The following is a 24322-nucleotide window of genomic DNA, read 5'->3' on the forward strand; positions in this document are numbered from 1 at the left end:
TATACTCAGCCTGTGAATATACTTCTCATTTGTCACATTACCTACTACTAAAGAAAAACTAAGGGGTAAAAAGTATTACTATAATGAATTATGTAACTAACCCAAAATTTAGGGAACTATAAAACTTTAAACAGAAATCTATTTATAGTGCAGCTCTACTATGATTTAAGTTGTTTCTATAAATAAATATTTCAAATATCCAAGTATTCCACTTTATTTTAAGAAGGGATCTACCAGATTTCCAAGCAAAGTTCAAGACATTTCCATTCATCTTCAGGACTAAATCCCTCCTAGGAAACACCAGTTCTTACCACTAGATGTTCCTGGCTGAAGAGTTTGTGCAACTGTTCTTCCATTTCTCTCTTTTCAGCACTGGGTTTCTGTAAGGAGTTGAGAGCTTCCTCACCAAATTCTCTTTTCAGTGTGGCACTAATCTTCTCTCCTGGATCCACCATCCCCTAACAGTCACATTTTTAAAAAGTAATCATCATTGATTAATTCAGAAAATATTTATCAAGTGATGCAGTGGACACTTACTATTCTATCTGCACACAATAGTGATCCCATACTTCTGGGACATTCTCTTGTCTAAACCATTTGTTTCTACAAGAAGCAGCCAATCACCTGCCACAGTTATTGGTCTAGGATGAGCCTATGGCAAGCAGAGATCAGGCTCCTTTCCTGGTATTTTTCAGAATCAAGCTAAGGAATGGCCCGGAGGCAAGAAAGAATACACCAAGTTCACACACTCCCCATTGTTCATTACATAATGAGGGAATGAATTCTAGAGTTAACATGTTAAAATATTACAATGTTCAGTGTGCAAAAAAAATTATAAGACAACCAAAGAAACAAGGAATGATGGCCCATCTAAAAAAAAAAAAAACCCAGGATAAAAATCCAGAAAACATCAACAACAGAAAAAAGCAGACTGTGGACATACTACACAACAACATTAAGAAAATGACCTTAAATATGCTCAAAGAGGGAGTTCCAGGAAGATGGCCAAATAGGATAGATCGAGTTCAGCCCTGCTCCAAGGATAAGTGAGAGAAGTGCTGGGAGGGCTACATCCTCCCTGGCTGCAGGGCACCCATGTTCACAAGCACCAGCGTTAACATCCCCAACCTGCACCTATACCTGTGCTACAACGCATCACTGCATTGTTGTGACCCACCCCATATCCTGCATCCTGCTACACATCCACCCCACAAACGTAAGGCTTTAGACTACTGAAGGAAACCAACACCCGAAGTAAATCAATCAAGATATTTACATGCAATGAAAACAACAGAAGATCACTAAGCATATCACAATGCAGACAGATGCAGCCCAGCCTAATGACCAAATTAAAGCATCAGAGGAGACACAGACGTTGGAACAACTAATCAAAGATGTTCATATAACTCTACTTAATAAAATAAGTGGGATGGCTAATGACATGAAGGAGATCAAGAAGACAGTAGAAGAGCATAAAGAGGAATTTGAAAGAATAAATACAAAAATAGCAGATATCACAGAGCTTAAAGACTCTGTGGACCAAATAAAAAACATACTAGAGGCACACAACAGCAGATCTGAAGAGAGAGAAGAAAGAATAAGTGATTCAAAGGGCCAGATAACTGATTTCAAACACTTAAAACAGCAAATGGCTGAAAAGATGGTAAAATTTGAATTGGATCTCAGGGAAATGATAGACAATACAAAGCACACAAATATAAGAAACATTGGTGTCCCAGAAGGAGAAGAGAGGAGTAAAGAGCTAGGAAGAGTAGTTGAGGATATAATGGGGGAAAACTTCCCAATCCTTATAAAGGACATAAATATATAAGTCAAAGAAGCCCAAAGAACTCCAGCAGAATAAATCCAAATAGGCCTTCCCCAAGGCACATACTAATCAGTCTATCAAATGCTGAAGAGAAGCAGAAAATTCTGAAAGCAGCAAAAGAAAAACAATCTACTACACACAAGGGAACCCATATAAAACTGAGTTCAGTCTACTCAACTAGCACCATGGAGGTGAGAAAGCAATGGTATGATATATTTAAGATCCTGAAAGAGAAAGACTTCCAGCCAAGAATTCTGTATCCAGCCAAATCATCCTTCAAAACTGAGGGAGAGATTAAAATTTTCAACAGACAAACAAACTTTGAAAGAATTTGTCAAACAAGAAACCGGCCCTATAAGAAATACTAAAGGAGCTCTGACAGTTGAAAAAAAAAGACAGGAGAGGGAGGTCTGGAGGAGGGCACAGAACTGAAGTGTACAAGTAAGGGTAACTTAAAGGATAAAAAGACAAAGAGGGAAAAGAATACACATTTTTGACAAATAAAAATAAAAAAGATACGATGGTAGAGTCAAGAAACACCTTTTCAGTAATAACTTTGAATGTTAACAGACTAAATTTACCAATTAAAAGATACAGACTGGCAGAATGGATTAAGAAATGCAATCCAGTTATATGCTCCTTACGAGAGACTCATCTTAGACACAATAATACAAATAGACTGAAAGTGAAAGGATGGGAAAAAGATTTTCTAGGCAAATTTTTAACCAAAAGAAGGCAGGAGTAACTATACTAATAATATTGGACAAAATAGACTTTAAATGTAAAGACATCATAACAGACAAAGAAGGACACTATATATTAATTAAAGGCACATTTCACCAAGAAAGATAAAACAATCATAAATACACATGCTCCCAATCAAGGAGCTCCATAGTACATGAGACAGACACTGGCAAAACTAAAGGGAGCGATAGATGTTTCAACAATAGTAGTAGGAGACTCCCATACACCACTCTCCTCTACAGATAAAACAACCAGACAGAGGATCAAGGAAATAGAGAACTTAAAACTATTAATATATGAATCAGTCCTAACAGATATTTATAGGTTGTTACACCCCAAAACACCAGGATATACATTCTTCTCTAGTGCTCATGGATCATAAGCTGGGGCACAAAACAAGTCTTTCTAAAGTTAAAAATACTGGAATTATTCAAAGCACTTTCTCTGATCACAATGGGATGAAGGTGGATCTCAATAACCACTCACAAATATGTGAAGATTAAAAAACACAATCTTAAACAACCAGTGGGTCAAAGAAGAAATTGATAGAGAAATCAGCAGTATCTGGAGACAAATGAAAATGAGAATACAACTTAGCAGAACTTAGGGGATGCAGCAAAGGCTGTGCTGAGTGGGAAATTTATTGCCCTAAATTCCTATATTAAAAAAGAAGAAAAAAAGAAGAGCAAAAATCAAGGACTTAACTGCTCACCTGGAGGAACTTGAGAAAGAACAATAAACTAATCCCAAAGCAAATAGAAGAGAAATAAAGATTAAAGAAGAGTTACGAGGCCAACATTACCCTCATATTTAAAGACAGAAAAAGACATCACAAGAAATTAAAATTACAGAAAAATTTCTTGAAAGAACATAGATGCAAAAATCCTCAATGAAATGGTAGCAAACAGAATCCAACAGCACATCAGAAGAATTATAAACCAGCAGAACTTTTCAGGAAGATGGTGGAATAAGGAGAGACAGAACTCACTCCTCCACCAAACACACCTAGAGAACAGGCAGAAACTGTCCAAAGGAGCTATTCTGGGGCTTGAGAAGTTCGGGAGGGACGACTGCAACATACAAGGCAGAGCTGGACTGAGAACCAGAAGGAGAAACTGCAGTAAGTCACTCAGCCGCAGCTCCCAGCGCCCATCGACCACCCTCAAGGCAGCAGCTTCTGGTCAGTCCAGTTCTTGCCCAACTGGCCTCTATGGGCTGATTACAGCTACAATCAACTGAGAAGTCTCCCTTTAACAGTGAAAGAAGTCTCATCCAGTCAGCTGAAGGTCTTAAAACAAGAAGTGATAACTTCAGCAGACAGAAAGAAGAATTTCGATCTCTACTTTAGCCAGCCAACTTCTGACAATTCATTAAAAACGATCACAAGAGTTTCCAGCTTGTGGGCTGCCTTATAGAATCTTGACTTGCCCATCTCAGAGTAGCAATAGCCAATTATGATTAAAAAAAGCATGTGTGCATGTATATATATACTGTCAGTTCTGTTTTCCTAGAAAACCCTGATTAATACAAATTGGATACTGGCAGTGGTCTTTGAAAAACAGACTCTTAATGATGAAATATCTGAGTTGGTACTGGGGATTTGGGAATTGGTTCTCTAAGCTGATCAGAAACTAATAGCCTATTTCCAGCAATCATGACAGTACTGACAGAACATGGAGAGAGCTGGCAACAAAGATATGCAAAATATCACCCCTGGATACAGTTACTCAAATTGCTATAAAAGACAAGGCCTTGGGGGAGAGTGTTTTTAATACCTTAAGAGAATTTTTATTTAAAAACTATAAAGATGTTGACTAGTTGTTTCTAAATACACTAGATACAGTTATAAAAGAAAGGGATGAGCTCAAGGCTTCAAATTTCCAATTAAGTGTCACATGAAGGAAATGAAAGTTTTCATATGTGCCCTAAAAGAAAATCTTATTTTGTGTAGGTACAGAGTCGAGATTTCTGAAAACCAAACCCAGAGTCTTGTTGTACAAGTGGTTCAACTACAACATAAATTCCCAACCATGAGTGTGTCTGGTGTTAAAAGTGAGGGCACTGATTGGAAAGGAACGGTATTCTGAAAATTAGAATGGTGGGCATATGGGTTGATAATGGTGGAGGTGGGGATATTAACAACTCTAGATTCTCCTGAGTCCTTGCCAAATAACCTTATAATAGTATGCCCTCAGGAATCAGCCACCCAATTCCCAATATTTGTGGGGAATTAGCCATCCAACTTCTACTTGCAGAGATTAACTACTGTGTTATCAGGCAGTTTATCAGACCTGTAATCACCTTCCCTGAGGTCAGCTGCAAGAGATTAACACTATTTCACCAGATGAAATTGCAATGAAATGTACTAAGGTATTTGGCTTGCAAGATTCTTCTAATTCTTCTCATGACCCACCCCCACCATCCATCTTTCCTTCCAGACCTATTAGACTGAAGAACCAACAGACTGGAAAAGGTGAGGTACAAGATGTGACTCATGAAGAGGTGCATGCACTACACTCCAAAAGAACTGCATGACTTTCACAATTTAGGATATTAAGAGTGTGGGATAAGGGTGGAAGGAAATACAGTTGGATCAGGCTGAATTTATTGGCATGGGGCCACTAGGCAGAGATTCTCAATTCAATGCTGTAGCTCGAGGGGTTAGAAAGGACTCAACAGTTTGTTTGGGTGGCTGGCCGAAGCATGGACCAAAAAATGGCCTACACTGCCTGAAGTCTATATGCCAGAACTATCCAGGAATGATATAGATGAGTTGATTCAAACTTTTATTAAGAGTGGATTTATCATATAAATCCTGCTCATCCATTCCCAGGAATGTCCAAAGGACATACCTTTCATCAAGATTGGGGGAATAAGTTTGTAGACTAACTTCATCATCCCTGAAGAGCTCTGTGGTTGTTCTTCTCTGATTACATATTTGGTCACATATTATGTGGGAACTGTAGTCACTGAACTTGGATCTTTAAACACAATGGGGCTTACTATGGGGTCAGCAGAAGCCAAGTGACAGCACTAAAATGACAGACAGATGTCTGTGGCAGCATGGCTACCATAATGGGCAACAAACCCAAAGCAGTAATCAAAATAGTCTGACTTGCAGAGCCATATGGTGTTAGCTAGTAGATCATAGGTTACCTAAAAGTAAAATAGATAGGTATATACTAAATTCTGGTCTGTACAAGCAGAAGAATTCTAGATCTGATGAACAAGAGTTTAACTTGAATTACAATAACAGAGGCTTGAGATAGTTTATAGACCCAGAGCCCCTTGAATAAAGGGAAAGCCGGGTCCCTTGGAGAAGGACCCTGCTACACAACCAAAAATGTACAGCATTAATCTTTCTACCAACTTTTCCCAAAGAGACCTATGGCCTTTTACCAACGTAACTGTGCAGTGAGGAAAAGGAAATGATCAGACATTTTCAGGGATTATTACATACTAGCTCAGAAATGACATTAATATCAGGAGACCCAAAGTGTCACAGCAGTCCACTAGTCAGGCCAGGGGCTTATGGAGGTCATGTGATCAATGGAGTTTTAGCTCAAGTTCATCTCAACAGTGAATCCAATGGGTCCCTGGAACCATTCTGTGGTTATTTTCTCAGTTCCAGAATGCATAATTGGAAGACATATTCAACAACTGAAAGAATTCCCATATCGATTCCCTGGTTTATAGAATGAAGTTTAGAATAGTAGGAAAGCCCAAATGACAGCCACTAGAACTACCTCTACCTAGTAAAATAGTAAATCAAAAGCAACCTTCCATCCCTGGAGGGATTGCCAAGATAAGCGTTACCGTCAAGATTAGTATCAGTATGCAGGGGTAGTGATTCTCACTACATCACTTATTTGGCCCGTGCAAAAAACAGATGGATCTAGGAGGATGACAATGGATTACTGTAAACTTAATCAGGTGATGACTCCAATTGCAGCTACTCTTTCAGATGTAGGATCATTACTTGAGCAAATCAACATATCCTCTAGTACCTGGTATGCAGCTACTGATCTGACAAACACTTTTTTCTCAATTCCTGTTAGTCAAGACCACTAGAAATAGTTTGCAATGCACCTTCACTGTCCTACCTCTGAAGTGTATCAACTCTCCAGCTCTATGTCAAAATCTAGTCTCCATGGACCTTGATCATTCCTCCTTCCCACAAGACGTCACAATGGTCATTATATTGATGACATGTTGATTGGGCCTAGTGTGCAAAAACTAACAACTACTCTAGACTTATTGGTAAAGCATTTGTATGTGGGAGGGTGGGAGACAAATCCAACAAAAATCCAGGGTCCTTCTACCTCAGTGAAATTTCTAGGTGTCCAGTGGTGTGAGTAATGTCAAGATATACCTTCTAAGGTAAAGGATAAGCTACTGCATTTGGCCCCGGAAAAGGAGAACAAAATCTAGTTAGTCTTTTTGGATTTCTAGAGACAACAAATTCCTCATTTGGTCATGCTATTCAGTCCCATCTACCAACTACCTTGAAAAGCTGCTAGTTTTGAATGCTAAGTGGAGGAAAAGAAGGCTCTATAACAGGTCTAGGCTACTGTGTAAGTAATTGCCCCTTCGACCTTATGATCCATCAGATCCAATGGTGCTGGAAATATCTGTGGCAAATAGAGATGCTATCTGGAGCCTCTGACAGGCTCCTATAGGAGAGCCACAGCATAGACCATTTGAATTTTGGAGCAAAGTCCTGCCATCTAGTGCAAATAACTACTCTCCTTTTGAGAAACAGCTTTTGGCCCACTACTGAGCCTTAAATACCATGGGCCACAAATTTACTATGACACCTGAGTTACCCATCACGAACTAGGTGTCGTCTGGCCCACCAAGCCATAAATAGTAGGGCAGGCACAGCAGTACTCCATCATAAAATGGAAATGGTATATATAAGATAAGGTTTGGACAGGCCCTGAAAGCACAAGTAAGTTACAAGAGGAAGTGGTCCAAATGCCCATGGCCCCAACTCCTGTCATACTGCCTTTTCTTTCCCAACCCACAGCTATGTCTCTGGGGAGCTCCTTACTATCAGTTTACTGAGGAAAAGAAAATTTGGGCCTGGTTTAGAAATTTCTGCAGGATATACAGGTATCACCCAAAAGTGGATATCTGCAGCACTATAACTCCTCTCTGGAACATCCCTAAAAGATGGTGGTGACTAGAAATTCTCCCAGTATGCAGAACTATGAGCAGTACATCCAGTTGTTCATTTTGATTGGAAGGAGAAATTGCCAGACGTGAATTTATATACTGATTCATGGGCTGTCATCAGTGATTCACCTAGATGGTGAGGGGACTTGGAAGGAACATGATAGGAAAATTGGTTACAAAGAGGTCTGGGGCAGAGGTTTGTGGACAGACCTTTCTGGTGGGTAAAAAACATTAAGACATTTGAGTCCCATGTGAATGTTCACCAGAGGGTGACTTCAATAGGGGAGGATTTTAATAATCAAGTGGGTAAGATGACTCATTCTACTGATACCAGTTAGCCTCTTTATCAGCCATTCATTGCCCAATGGGCACATGAACAAAGTGGCCACGGTGGTAGGGATGGAGGCTATGCATAGGCTCAGCAATATGGACATCCACTCATCAAGGCCAACCTGGCAACAGCCACTGCTGAGTGTACAGGCTGTTAGTACCAGAGACCAACACTCAGTTCCTAATGTGGCACCATTCCCTGAGGTGATCAGCCTTCTACCAGCTAGCACTGATTACTTTGGACCACTTCCATCATGGAAGAGGCAGTGCTTTATTCTAGTTGGAACAGACACATATTCAGGATATGGGCCTGCCTTCCTTGCATGCAATGCTTCTGCCAAAACTACCATCCACGGACTTAAAGAATGCCCTATCAACCATCATGGTATTCCACACAGCATTGCTTCTAATCAAGGGACCCATTTCATGGCAAATAAACTACAGGAATGGGTATATGTTAATGAAATACATTGGTCTTACCATGTTCCCAATCATCCTGAAGCAGTGAAACTGATAGAATGGTGGAATGGCCTTTTGATGACTCAATTATGATGACGACTGGGTGGCAATACCTTGCAGGGCTGGGGCAATAGTCTCAAGGAGGCTGTATGTGCTCTGAATCAGCATCCATTGTGTGGTGCTACTTCTGCCAGAATTCAGAAGTCCAGGAATCAAGGGATGGGAATAGTAATTATTATTACCTTTAGTGATATGGTAGAAAAAATTTTCCTTCTTGAACCTACAGCCTTAATCTATGCTGGGCTACAGATCTGAGTTCCAAAAGGAGGAGTACCTCCACCAAGAGACACAACAATGAATCCATTGAAGTGGAATTTAAGGATGCCACCAGCCACTCTGGGCTCCTCATGCCTCTGAATCAACAAGCAAAGAAGGGAATGACTGCATTGATTGTGGTGACTAACCCAAATTATCAAGGGGAATAAGGACTGCTACTACACAATGGAGGTAAAGAAGAGTTTGCCTAAATACAGGAGCATCTCTTTGTACTATCATGCTCCATAAGTAAAGTTAACAAGAAACTGCAACAACCCAATCCAAGCAAGACTACTACATGTACGCACGTGCGCGCATGCACACACACACAGGCAGGCAGTTTTACTTCCCTAGAGAACCCTAACACATCAGCAAAACTGTCTTTTAAAAATGAGGGCCAGCAGCATATATACTAAAATTGGAAAGACACAGAGATTAGCATGGCCTCTGTACAAGATGAGACACAAATTTGTGAAGAATTTCATATTGTTTTTAAAAATGAGAGCAGAACCTCTTTTGTTGCTCAGATGTGGCCTTTCTTTCTGTCAACTCTGCAAATAAACTAACCTTCCAGCTACACGGGACATGACTCCAAGGAGTGTAAATCTCTCTGGCAACGAGGGACATGACTCCCAGGGATGAGCCTGGCCCTGGAATCATGGGATTGAGAAAGCCTTTTTGATCAAACAGGGGAAAAGAAATTAAATAAAATAAAGTTGCAGTGGCTGAGAGATTTCAAAAAGGTCAAGAGGTCATTCTGGAGGTTATTCTTATGCATTATATAGATATTCCTTGTTAGTTTCTAATGTATTAGAATAGCTAGAAGGAAATACCTGAATGATTGTATAACTATATAGCTTTTACACTGGGATCATGTGGCTGTGAAAACTTTGTGTCTGACACTTCCTTTATCCAGTGTATGGGTAGATGAGTAAGAAAATAAAGACAAAAAAATAAATATATAATAGTGGGGAATAAGGGGTATGGGACATTTTGGATGTTTTTTTATTTTTTTGAATAATGAAAACATTGTAAAATGGATGTTACTGAATACACAACTATATGATGATACTGTAAGCTACTGTATACTTTGGATGAGTATATGGTAAGAACATATCTTAATAAAACTGCTTTTACTATTTTTTTTTTACTTAATAAAAAAAAAAATAAGAGCAGGATTAAGACATGCCCAGATAAACAAATACTGAGGGTCTTCATCACCACTGCACCGGTCCTATAACAGATATTAAAACAAGTTCTGCAGGTTGAAAGGAAAGGACAATAGACAATTGCATAAAACTACAAGAGAAATAAAGATCTCTAGTAAAAATAATGACATGGGCAAACAGAAATACCAGGTACTACTGTATTTTTGGTTAACTCGACTTTTTACTTCTTACAGGATCTAAAATGCAATAGCAAAAACTGTAGTGAAAAATCAGTGGTTTTGGACTCATGATGTATTAATGTAATTTGTGACAGCATTTAGATAAAGGTGGGGGGATACAGGGTTATAAAAATAAAGTCTGTTTATATTATTGAAATGAAGTTGTTATCAAAGCAAACGAAATTGCTGATAGATTTAGGATGCTAAATTTAAGTCCCACAGAAACCACACAAAAAATGTCAGATAAAATGCAAACTCACATATAAAAAACATATAGTACATGTTACCAGGGGTGGGGGGCAGGGGAAATGGGGATGCAATGCAAAATTAGTGGAGGGTTTCTGTTTGGGGTGAAGGGAAAGTTACAGCAATGGATGGTGGTAAGGATATGGCAATATTGTGAATATGATTATTCCATCAAACATTATTGGATATAGAATGTAAGCTTTAGATTAATATTAAATTACTTGAACTTGATAACTGTACTTAATGTCATAAGTAAATACCTTGTTTATAACAAATGTGCAGAAGCATTTTGAGTTCAAGTATGACGTAAGGAACCTACTCTCAACTGTTCAGGAGATAATACACCAGCGGAGAGGGGAGGGAGGACAGAGAAAGAAAAACAGCAAAGGTGGCAAAAGGTGGCAAACTATAAAACTGGTAGAGCTGGGTATTGGTGGGCAGGAGGGAGATGTCAGAGTTCTCTGTATGGGGTTCATATTATTTCTGCAACTGTCCTGCATGTTTGAAACGATTTCAAAATAGGCTTTAAAAAATGTCGTGGGCTTGGAGTGGTGGGTGAGATGTGAGAAGGGATCCAACAGTAATGAGCTATGTACCCATAGCTTTACATGTTATCTCTAGTAATCCTATGAGGTAGACATGATTGTCTTTATTTTAGAAATGAGGGTCTACAATCAGTATTACCCAGTTGAAAGTAGGAGAGCCAGCGCATAGGCTAGCTCTAACTCCAAAGTCCATTTCTAGGTTCCAAAGTTCTCTCCTAAGAGTTTTAGACTTAGATTCAGATTCTAAACAGCCTTGAATATCGTAAACTTGCTATTAACAATGACACTTGATTGGAGTGATGAAAGGTAAAAGAATTACTAAACTTAAGTGGGGAAGATTGGGATATAAATGGAGCAGGATGCAGTAAACTTTCAGTAAATAAAGCAACTAAAAAGCACTTAAAACATTGATTTGACTTCATTTTACTGCTTACCCCTGGGATTGCCCATTCTCCACAGTCTTTCCTTTTTATTGCAACAAACTGTAAGATGTTTTTCCCAGACACAGGGTGGGTGCTTTTATTTCCACTGCCATCCCTTTTCCACCTGTAAATAGAAATCTAAGATCATAACCAATTTAGAGCAAATACCAAAGTTCTATCTCAAGCTTGAGACAAAGTTGATCTATTTTTCGTTAAAACAAAATATATACAAATTTACCTCAAGTCAGCTAGTTTTATAAAAAGTTTTTTGCTGAAATATTTCATATTTAGAGTTGTTAGAAAGTAGGACAAATGTTTACTTTACATAAAGGATACTGTATCCTCCATAATGAAAACTCAAGATATAAATAGTTTTCCTAGTCAAATTATTGTCAAAAAAAGAGGTTTAAAAGCATATTAGAATTCAAATGAAGCATTATAAAAGCTAAAGAAAAAAAAAAACAAAGGATACTTAATTGCAGATGACAAAAAAGAACAGTAATATGTGCTTTTAATAGCTCATTCAACTAGTTTTATCATCAATAAAGCAGATTATGCAATACAGGTTCACAGATCTCAAAAGCAGCAGTTCTAAATCTTTATGCTCTCTTTTGAAAAACAAACACATGCAAAAAACAATTCTATATTTTGAATTAAATTGCATATGATCTTTAAAAAATTATTAATGTGACAATAGTATTAGAACACACTTTTACTAACTACAGCCTCTTTGACAGAGAGGTTGACAAATCTCCCTTTCCCTTCCCTCACCTCCATCACTCCTACTCCCTCCTCCAATTTTAAGATTTATTCTAATGGTCTCTAAGCCAAAGACACAGATTTTGAACTTCCAATATTAATCAAAAAAGAAAGTCTATGATCTTATCAACACTCTGCATGAGACTCCATGAAACACATTCATTTGGATATGAGTTTACAAATTTCTTTATATAGTAGTTGTTCTAGTTTGAATGCTGCCAGAATGCGATATACCTGAAATGAAATGGCTTTTAAAAAGGGAAGCTTATTAAGTTGCAAGTTTACATGTTCTAAGGCCATGAAAATGTCCAAATTAAAGCAAGGCTATAGAAATATCCAATCTAAGGCATCCAAGGGAAGATATCTTGGTTCAAGAAGGCCAATGACATTCAGGGTCTTTCTCTGAACTGGAAAGGCACATGGTGAACATGGTGACCTCTGCTAGCTTTCTCTCCCAGCTTTTTGTTTCATGAAGCTCCCACAGGGGTATTTCCCTTTTTCATCTCCAAAGGTCTCTGGCTGCATGGACTCTATAGCTTTTTCCAAAAGGGTTCCCTCTTACAGGGCTCCAGTCAGCAAACCCCACCTTGAATGGGTGGAGATGCATCTCCATGGAAACCATCTAATCAAAAGTTACCACCCACAATTGGGTGGGTCACATCTCCATGGATAATCAAAAAGCTCTCACCCAGCAATATTGAATGAGGATTAAAGGGCATGATTTTCTGGGGTACACAACAGATTCAAACCAGCGCAGTAGCTAACAACCATATCTAATACATACTTCTCCTTTGAAAGAACTCATAGTCTAACAAAGGAGCTCTACATATAAGTGGACAAATTAAAAGACTGTGTAACAGTTTGATGAGTATAGTAAAGAGAAATGAAATAATCAGTGCAAGAACAGAACATCTGTTTTTAAGAATACCAAACAGTAGAATAACATACAGAAAGTTATAAAATAAGATAATGTTGTTCTACTTTGCAAGCTGCCACCGAAATGCAATATACCAGAAACAGAAAGGCTTTTAAAAAGGGGAACTTATTAAATTGTGAGTTTACAGTTCTAAGACTGTGAAAACGTCCAGATTAAGGCAAAGCTATGAAAATGTCCAAATAAAGGGACCAACAAGAGGTTACCTTCACTCAAGAAAGGCCAATGAAGTTTGGGGTTTCTCTCTCAGCTGGAAGGGTACGTGGTGAAGTCTCCTAGCTTTCTCTCCCAGCTTCTTGTTGCATGAAGCTCCCCCAGAGACATATTGCTTCTTCATCTCCAAAGGTGTCTGGCTGTGTGGGCTCTAAAACTTTTTCCAAAATGGTTTCCTCTTAAAGGGTTCCAGTAAGCAACTCTACCTTGAACGGGTAGAGACACATCTCCATGGAAACAATCAGAAAGACCCCACCCAGCAATACTGAATGAAGATTTAAGAATATTGCTTTTCTGGAGTATACAACAGATTTAAACCGGCACAGTGTATTCAAGAAACTGAAAGTACATGTGGGATCAAGTACCATGGGCATCAGTGAAAAAGACAGGAATGAGACTGGAGCAGTAGACAAAGGGTTTATATGACAGAATTCATTCAACCATCATTTAAGAACCGAGAATATTGTTAAGCAGGTTAAAGCCATCATCAATTTGTATTTTAGAAGGCTCACTCACTTTGACAAAAATAGGGAGGGTTGGTCTGGAAGGAAGCAAGACCAGGGGCAAGTAGACCAGCTAGAAGGTTGTTAATATGATCCAGATAGAAAATGATGAGGCAAGACTGAAGACAGAGACATGATGATGGAGGGAGGACAGACTTTAATTTTTAAGTCTTTAAACAGGACTTATTATTTATCTGATACTGTTCTAAGTATTTTAATATATTTACTTGTTCTAGTTTGCTAGCTGCCAGAATGCAATAAACCAGAAACAGAATGGCTTTTAAAAGGGGAATTTAGTAAGTTGCTAGTTTACAGTTCTAAGGCTGAGAAGATGTTGCAATTATAACAAGTCTATAGAAATGTCCAATCTAAGGCATCCAGGGAAAGGAACCTTGGTTCAAGAAGGCCATTGAAGTTCAGGGTTTCTCTCTCAAGTGAGAAGGCACATGGCGAACACAGTCAGGGTTTCTCTCTCTTTTGGAAAGGTACATGGCAAACATGGTGTCATCTGCTAGCTTTCTCTCCTGGCTTACTGTTTCATGCAGCTCCCTGGGAGGTGTTTTTCTTCTTCATCTCCGAAGGTCACTGGCTGAAGGACTCTGCTTCTCATGGCTATGTCATTCTTCTCTGCTCTTTCTGAATCACTGTCATTCTCCAAAACATTTCCTCTTATATAGGATTCCAGTAAACTAATCAAGATCCACCCAAATGGGTGGAAACACATCTCCACCTAGTCCAGTTTAACAACCACTTTTGATTGAGTCACATCTCCAGGGAGATGATCTAATTACAGATTCAAACATACAGTAATGAATAGGGATTAAAAGAAATGGCTACTTTTACAAAATGGGATTAGGATTAAAACATGGCTTTTCCAGGGTACATACATCCTTTAAAACCAGCACATTACTCATAAAGCCTCAAAACAATAATATACCCAAACTTCTCATCTTATTCAGACTTTAAAGGTTCATATAATTCATTGCACATGGAAAATCTCTAACAGAGGTGCCTGGGAACCTAAAAATTTAACATTTGTCCAAAAGATTCTAAATAAGAAAGTCTATGAAATTCTGTAATATACAATGTTGCTTTGAATCTAAAGGTACTTGAAAGAAACAGGAGGGGAATCTTAGCTTTAAAGGTACTTAGGTGTAAAACCAGAAATGAAAGTGGGGAAATTATTACCAACCATAAAAGATAAAAAGATTTAATAGAGATTACAGTGAACAAGCATATAGAATAGATTTAACACCTAAATGGACAATTTCCAAGAAACATACAAATTTCCTAAACTGATTCAAGAATAAACAGAAAATCTCAACAGAGGTATAAATTCTACCAAACAATCAAAGAAGAATTAACACCAATCCATCTCAAACTCTTCTAAAAATTGAAGAGGAAACACTTCAACATTCAACAAGGCCAGCAATATTCTGATACCAAAGCCAGATAAACACATCACAACAAAAGAAAATAACAGAGCAACGAATACAGGTGTAAAAATTCTCAACAAAATACTAGCAAACTGAATCCAACAGCATGTTAGAAGGATTATATTTCATATGCCGGTTTGAATCTATTGTGTACCCCAGAAAAGCCTTTAATTCTTATTCAGTATTACTGGGTGGTCTCTTTCAGATTGTTTCCATGGAGATGTGACCTGTTCAACTGTGTGTGGGTGGTGATTTTTGATTACATGGTTTCCATGGAGATGTCTCATCACCCATTCAAGGTAGGGTTGCTTACTAGAGCCCTTTAAGAGGAAACCATTTTTGGTAAAACCTTTAGAGCCACCAGAACCAAGTTGTCATAGGCAGGTTCACACGTCAACTTAGCCAGGTGGTGGTGGCTGGTTGTCTGGGCAGGGAAATTCTGGCCTGTCTGTTGCTATGAGGACATTTCATGGACTTAAATTGTGAGCACGTTGGCTGCATCCACAGCTGAATGCATTTGTAATCAGCTAAGGGGTGTCTTCTGCAATGAGTGATGCTTAATCTAATCACCAGAAGGCTTTTAAGGAAGATTCAGAAGAGACAGTCACTCTTTCTGCTTCAGTCAGCCTTTCCTGAGAATTCGTTGAGGACCTTCATTGGAGCAGCCAGCTTGCAGCCTGCCCAACAAACCTTGGACTCTATATCCCCACGGTTACATGAGATACTTTTATAAATTTCATATTTACAGATATCTCCTGCTGATTTTGTTTCTCTAGAGAACTCTAGCTAATACGAGAGCCAACAGAACACACAGAGCCCTGGGGAAGCCACTGAAGAAGCTTAGAGAGAAAGCTAGCAAACACTGCTATGTGCCTTTCCAGTTGAGAGAGAAACCCGGAAAATTCATTAACCTACTTGAACCAAGGTATCTTTTCCAGGATGCCTTAGATTGGACATTTTTATTGACTTCCTTTAATTTGGATATTTTCATGGCCTTAGAATTGTAAACTTGCAACTTAATAAATTCTCCTTTTTAAAAAACCATTCCATTTCTGGTATATTGCATTCCGGCAGCTTATTAACTGAAACACTTCATATCTCATAATCAAGTTAGATTTATCCCAGAGTGCAAGAAAATCAGTCAATATAAACCACCAAATTCAGAGACTGCAAGGAAAAAAACCACACATGATCATCTCAATGGATGTAGAAAAGACACCTGACAAAATCTAACACCCTTTCTTAAAAACTTCAGGAAATAGAACTTCCTTATCAATAAAAGACATGTCTGAAAAACTCACAGCTAATATCATATTTAATGCTGAAAGACTGAAAGCTTTCCCCCAAGACCAAAAAGAAGAAAAAGATGCCTGCTTTCACCACTGCTATGTAGCATTATACTGGAAGGTCTAGCCATAGCAATTAGGCAAGAAAAAGAGGGGGGAAAAAAAAGACGTTCAAATTGGAAAGAAGTAAAATCAACTCTATTTGCACACAACATGACTGTATATATAGATAATCCCAAAGAACAGGCAAGAAAGGATGCTTAGATATAACCCCAAAAGCATGAGAAAAAACAAACAAAAAAAAATAGATGAATTAGACTTCATCAAAATTTTAAAAGTTTGTCCCCACACTGATCAAGATGATGGAGTGTGATGCTTCAGGACTTTGAACAATCAGTAAGAACCAGCAGAAAAAACTTTTCCAATGCTCCATAAAACAGTTAAAGTACTAGAGTAATAGGAATAAGCACCAAATCAGGAAAATGGCTACTTAAAAGTGGTAGAATTTCATGCCACCTTGGCTGGTCCCTTCATATAACCTTCAGTACAAAGCCAGCCTGAGCTCCCAACACCCCTGACCCAGGAACAGTGTGCACATACCAGGAGTATGTATATCTGGTCCAATCTGTCTGGTGGTGGCAAGAGGAACTCACCAACACAGAATTTGCCCTCAGTATAGAAGACAGCCTACATAGCTCTCCTACAGAACACTGTGGGAGCTCTCCAGGTTCTAGGAAGAATAGGTAGAGTTCACCCCTGCTCCAAGGAACAGCTAGAAAAGCAATAGCAAGGCAACTGGGATGGCAATTTCAGGGTATAAGTGACCTGGGAGGGCCTCCTACACCAGATAGGGAGGCCCTGGTTGCAAAAGCTGAAGAACTGAGATGCAGAGAACCAGAGACCACCCAGCTAGTGCAAACAGCCTAACATGACCCTTGCCCATTTCGAAACAGAAGCCTGGAGCCCTCAGGAGTGCATGGACAGGGAGACAGGGACAAGGAAAGAAGCCAACCCACATTCCTTGAAATCCTACCCTCACAGCTGAATGCAGCCAAGATGGCAGCTCAGCAATGTGCGCATTTTAGTTTGTCCTTCAGAACAACTACTAAATAACCAGAAACAGTACAGAACAGCTCCTGGGACCACATCAGTGACCGGACACACAGTGTACCCCAGTCTGGACCAGCTGGACCAGCTGTTAGACTCCCCAGAACCAAGCCAGCAAAAAATAACAAATCACACTAGGAAAACTGAAGATATGGCCCAGTCAGAGGAACAAACCAACAATTCAAATGACATACAGGAGCTGAAACAATTAATTCAGAATATACGAACAGACATGGAAAACCTCATCAAAAACCAAATCAATGAATTGAGGGAGGATATAAAGAAGGCAAGGAGTGAACAAAAAGAAGAAATAGAAAGTCTGAAAAAACAAATCACAGAACTTATGGGAATGAAAGGCACAGTAGAAGAGATGAAAAAAACAATGGAAACCTATAATGGAAGATTTCAAGAGGCAGAAGATAGGATTAGTGAACTGGAGGATGGAACATCTGAAATCTGACAAGAAACAGAAACTATAGGGGAAAAAATGGAAAAATATGAGCAGGGCCTCAGGAAATTGAATGACAATATGAAGCACATGAATACACATGTTGTGGGTGTCCCAGAAAGAGAAGAGAAGGGAAAAGGAGGAGAAAAACTAATGGAGGAAATTATCACTGAAAATTTCCCAACTCTTATGAAAGACTTAAAATTACAGATCCAAGAAGTGCAGTGTACCCCAAAGAGAATAGATCCAAATAGACGTACTCCAAGACACTTACTAATCAGAATGTCAGAGGTCAAAGAGAAAGAGAGAATCTTGAAAGCAACAAGAGAAAAGCAACCCATCATATACTAGGGAAACCCAGTAAGACTATGCATAGATTTCTCAGCAGAAACCATGGAGGCAAGAAAGCAGTGGGATGATATATTTAAATTACTAAAAGAGTAAAACTGCCAACCAAGAATTCTATATCCAGCAAAATTGTCCTTCAAAAATGAGGGAGAAATTAAAACATTTTCAGACAAAAAAATCACTGAGAGAATTTGTGACCAAGAGACCAGCTCTGCAAGAAATACTAAAGGGAGCACTAGAGACGGATAAGAAGAGACAGAAGTGAGAGGTATAGAGAAGAGTGTAGAAAGGAAGACTATGAGTAAAGGTAAAAAGAAGAAAAATTAGATATGACATATAAAATCCAAAAGGCAAAATGGTAGAAGAAAGTACTACCCGTACAGTAAGAACACTAAATGTTAATGGATTAAACTCCCCAATCAAAAGACACAGACTGGCAGAACGGGTTAAAAAACAGGACCCATCTATATGCTGTCTACAGGAAACACATCTTAGACCCAAGGATAAACATAGGTTCAAAGTGAAAGGTTGGGAAAAGATATTTCATGCAAATAACAATCAGAAAAGAGCAGGAATAGCTATACTAATATCCAACAAATTAGACTTCAAATGTAAAACAGTTAAAAGAGACAAAGAAGGATACTATGTACTAATAAAAGGAACAATTCAGCACGAAGACATAACAATCATAAATATTTATGCACCGAACCAGAATGCTCCAAAATACATGTGGCAAACACTGAAAACACTGAAAAGAGAAATAGACACATCTACCATAATAGTTGAAATGCTACCCTCACATGACACTCCAACCCAGCAACACATAAATCACCCCCAACCGCATGCACCTGAATCCCATCACCCGCCCCCCCACCCGTGCTCCAAGAACCCTCATCCTGATCTACTACCCCACTCCACCCTCATGTATCCCCACCCCATGTCCCAGCCCCACACATGCGTAAGTCTGCCCCAGCCTGCCCCACCTCTCCCCCGCAAGTGCAGAGTCTTGCCCCACTCCTCCAGAGACCCATGCATCCACGCCCAGCCACTCAACCCCCACCTCTCCTTCACTGCCCCCTGCAAATGGTCACCTGTACACCCAGGCTGCCAGGTCTCACTTTCATACCCTAGCTACATGTGCCCCCAGCCCATATAGTCATGCAACCCCAAACCCGCCCATCCTGAGCTCAGTCACGTGAACATCAGTATATGGTACTCCCAGATCCGTGTACAAGCACTTGCCCACCTCCACCACGCCCGCAGCTCTGGATAAGCAATGACCTATGCATCCAGGCAAACCTGCCCCCAGTCCACACAGGCACAACTCTGGCCTGCTGCCCCTGAGCTCTGCACATGCACACACCGGGATCCCACCCCCTAGACCTATGCACACCAGGGCCTCACCCTCCTGTACGTGCACAGTCATATCCTCCACACTCACAAATCTACATCCTAGGTACCCTGGACACCTCCTCCTGTACAAGGATACTCCCACACCCTGCCATCCCTGTACCCTGACTTCTATGTCAACTACCACACACTCTGATACCCACAACCCCCATGTTTCATGTGCCCACCCACATCCAGCTTGAGCACCAGCCCCAGTGCATCCACACAGCGCCCCCCACCCCCAAGTTCACATCCTGCCACACCCTACCTCTGTGTACCCCATGCTACAACCTGCTCCTGTACTCCAAGGCCTACCTGAGCTGCACCGCACCCCCATGGACCCTGCACCACACCTCCACAACACTGTGTACCGCACCCCACACCAATAGGAAACAGCATAAGTCCCCAACCTATACCTGCGCTGCAACCCATCACCAAACTATTGTGCCCTGGCCAGGCTCCACATCCTGCTCCACATTCGTCCTGCAAATACAAAACTTTAGACTACTGAAGGAAATCAATTTCCAAAGGAACTCTATCAAGACATTTACATGCCTTGTAGGCAGCAGCAGATCACTAAGTATAACAAGATGAAAACAGACATAGGCCAGCCTAAAGATCATATTAAAACATTGGAGGAGACACAGATTTTGGAACAACTAATCAAAAATGTTCATATACCTCTACTAAATAAAATTAATGGGATGGCTAATGACATAAAGGAAAGCAAGAAGACATTAGAAAAGGGGGTCAAACTGGCAAGCAGCCTGCTGTTGCAGCATCCAGCTGGATGGCTGTATGATATTTGAAAATGGTATTACAATGCTGCAGGGTTCAATAAACTGGGGTTAATGCAAGATGATACAATAGCTGAGACTGAAGATGTGAAAGAAGCCATAAGAAGGCTTCCTGAGAACCTTTATAATGACAGGGTGTTTTGCATTAAGAGAGCACTGGACCTGAGCAAGAGACAGCAAATCTTGCCGAAAGAGCAGTGGACAAAATATGAGGAGGATAAATTCTATCTTGAACCATATCTGAAAGAAGTTATTTGGGAAAGAAAAGAGAGAAGAATGGGCAAAGAAATAATAATGTAATTGAAATGATGCAGCTGTCCCCAAAGTACTTTTATAAAGGTGGTAAAACCTAAAATGTACAATTTAAGACTATTTAGGCTAAAATGTATTAATTTAAACAAATATAATTTATAATAACTGTTGGGAGTTTTTTAATTCTAAACCTTACAAAAATCTTAACTACTGATTTCACTTATCTGTCATAAGTCTTTGCAGACTTCTAAGCTATATTTAGCTAGTATTTAATTGCTTCCTGGAGGCTCAGAAAGAACACTTAGATCAGTTCTCACTGCTGGATAACCTCAATTTACTAAAGAGTATAAGAACATAACGTTATACCAAGTAGTCACCTTTACATTGCCTTGGTATGTTAGCAAGATGCTTGGAAGTCAGACCCATAAGGGCCTAAGTTGCAGGTATGAAATGGAGCAATAAACTAGAGCCACTATCTGATTCCATCTGAAGTAAACAGCAGTCCAACAGACTGGATTTCAAGCTTCATAAGTCTTCAATAGAATGAAAAGAAAGAGAAAGGATTCGCTCCCCAGTTTGCCAAGATTGGGTACCAACCCCAGTTCAGCCCTCTTCAACCACAAAGTATTTGATTTTGCATTCTAACTGACAAAAAAAATGTATACAGCCCCAATATGGAGATGTATCAATCATACATATGTAATCCTGTGCTAATGTGTATATCAGAAAACAAAAGCAGACATGAGAAAAATAAACACATAAAGACAAAGTATACATTTTTCCCACATTCAAGTGACTTGCCCACTATTACTATAAAAATTTTTTTAATTATTGTATAAGGTATATTAAAAGGATTGAATATGAGTGGAATTTTAGGTTTTAGCTTGATTACCTTGATATAAATTAAAATAATGTCCTTTCTATTCCCCCCCAGAAAAGACACTAGAAGAGCATAAAGAAGAATACATAGAAAAATACCAGATTCACAGAGATATCTGCAAACCAAATAAAAAATATACTAGAGACACACAACAGCAGATTTGAAGAGGCAGAAGAAAGAAGAAGTGAGCTAGAGGACAGGGCAACTGATTTCAAACACACAAAAGAGCAAATGGCAAAAAAAAAAAAAAAAGATGGAAAAATTTTAATTGGATCCCAGGGAAATGATGAGCAAAACGAAGCTCACAAATATAAAAATCATCGGTGTTCCAGAAGGAGAGAAGAAGAGTAAAGGGCTACGAAGTTTAGTGGAGAATATAATAGGGGGAATTCCCAACCCTTATAAAGGATATAAATATGCAAAGCAAAGAAGCTCAACAAACTTCAAATAGAGTAAATTCAAATAGGTCTTCCCCAAAACACACACTAATCAGTCTGTCAATGTTGCAGAGAAGCAGAAAATCTTGAAAGCGGCAAGAGAAAAATAATCTACTACATACAATGGAACTCACTTAAAACTGAGTTTGGACTACTCAACTGGCACAATGGAGGCTATAAGGCAGTGGTATGATATATTTAACATTCTAAAAGAAAGACTTCCAGCAAAGAATTCTGTACCCAGTGAAATTGTCCTTCAAACCTGAAGGTAATAACAAATGAGTGTGATTACTGAATCATTATATTGATATTTCTTTTATTCTCTGTGCCAGTTTGAATTGGTGGTGCACCCCAGAAAAGCCATGTTCTTTAATCCTCATTCAATACTGCTGGCTGGGAGCTTTTTGATTGTTCCCATGGAGATGTGACTCACCTGATTGTGGGTATTAACTTTTGTTTAGAGGGAGAAGTGACTCCACCCATTCAGGTGGGTCTTGACTAGAATCCTTTAAAAGAAAAAGCATTTTGAAGAGAGAGAGAAAGAGCCATAAGAACAAGAAGCAGCATAGCCCTTGCAGCTAGAGACCTTTGGAGATGAAGAAGGAAAACACTCCCAGGGGAGCTTCATAAAACAAGAATCCTGGAGAGAAAGCTAGCAGACACTGCCACTTTTGCCATGTGCCTTTCCAGCTGAAACAGAAACTCTGAGTATCATCAGCCTTCTTAAACCAAAGTATCTTTCCCTGTCTGCCTTAGATTGGACATTTCTATAATCCTGCTTTAGTTGGGACATTTTCATGACCTTAGAACTGTGGACTTGCTATTTAATTAGTTCCCAGCTTTAAAAGTCATTCTGTTTCTAGCATTTCGGCAGCTAGCAAACTAGAAAAGTCTTCAATATCTTAGAGCAGTTAGAGATAAAAATCTAAAAAGTGGCATTATAACCAATACCAAACTCTGAAAACTGTGTCAAAGCACAACTACAACTAATTGTTGTGCTTTGAAATTTATATCTTTTTTGTATATATGTTATTTTTCACACACACAAAAAATTTTTTTAAGTCAATTGTGATGATAAAAAATATTTATTCCTTCTAGCATCCAATGTTCTGGAGCAGCTACAAGGAAAAATCTGAGATGATGGTATGGTAGCCCATGATAACTCTGGGATCTGTCCTGTAACTACTTGTTGAAGAGTGCTTTGAAAACTACTGCTTTTTTTTTTCTTTGCTTTGTATATAAGCTATATTATACAATAAAAATTATTTTAAAAAACCAAATGTAAGATTAAAATTTTCACACACAAAGAAATGCTGAAAGAATTTAATAAGAGACCAGCCCTATAAGAAATATTAAAGGGAGTTCTGCCAGCTGAAAAAAAAAACACAGGAGACTGAGACCTGGAGGATGGCACAGAATTGAAGAGTACCAGGAAGAGTAACTTAAAGGATAAAAGGAGAAAGAGGGAAAAGAATATACAGATCTGACAAATAAAATCCAAAGGATAAGATGGTGGATTCAAGAAATGCCTTTACTTTGAAGTAATGGACTAAACTTACCAATTAAAAGATACAGATTGGCAGAATGGATTAAGAAATACAATCTAGCTATATGCTGCTTACAAGAGACTCAACTCAGACACAGGGATACAAATAGATAGAAAATGAAAGAATGCAAAAAGATGTTCCAAGTAAGCTGTAACCAAAAGAAAGCAGTAGCTATACTAATACAGACAAAATACTTTAAATGTAAAGACATCATAAGAGACAAAGAAGGACACTATATATTAATTATAGGGACAATTCACCAAGAAGACATAAGAATCATAAATGGTTATGCTCCCAACCAAGGAGCTCCAAAGTACATGAGACAGACATTGGCAAAACTGAAGGGAGTGATAGATGTTTAACAATAATAGTAGGAGACTCCAATACACCACTCTCCTCTATAGATAAAACAACTAGACAGAGGATCAAGGAACTAGAGAACTTAAACTATTTAATAAACGAATTAGACCTAACAGATATTTATAGGTCATTACACCCCAAAACACCACGATATACATTTTTTTCTAGTGCT

At 39.0% G+C, this 24322-nt stretch overlaps 1 protein-coding gene and 2 pseudogenes across 3 annotated transcripts in view; 2 read left to right on the forward strand and 1 right to left on the reverse strand.

Moving 5' to 3' along the window:
* Positions 1-24322, reverse strand: part of NUDT9 (nudix hydrolase 9) — a 176258-nt gene that overhangs the window by 8104 nt on the left and 143832 nt on the right. For all 3 annotated transcript variants that reach the window (XM_077142895.1, XM_077142896.1, XM_077142894.1), the window contains 2 exons: positions 11467-11578; positions 312-458 (listed from right to left, as the gene is read on the reverse strand). In XM_077142895.1, coding sequence (XP_076999010.1) covers positions 312-458; positions 11467-11578 — 259 coding nt within the window. The remainder of the gene's footprint in view (positions 1-311; positions 459-11466; positions 11579-24322) is intronic.
* Positions 9245-9345, forward strand: LOC143668611 (U6 spliceosomal RNA; annotated as a pseudogene).
* Positions 20729-20966, forward strand: LOC143667936 (cytochrome b-c1 complex subunit 7 pseudogene; annotated as a pseudogene).

The sequence above is a fragment of the Tamandua tetradactyla genome, chromosome 24 (genome assembly GCF_023851605.1).
Source record: "Tamandua tetradactyla isolate mTamTet1 chromosome 24, mTamTet1.pri, whole genome shotgun sequence".
NCBI lineage: Eukaryota > Metazoa > Chordata > Mammalia > Pilosa > Myrmecophagidae > Tamandua > Tamandua tetradactyla.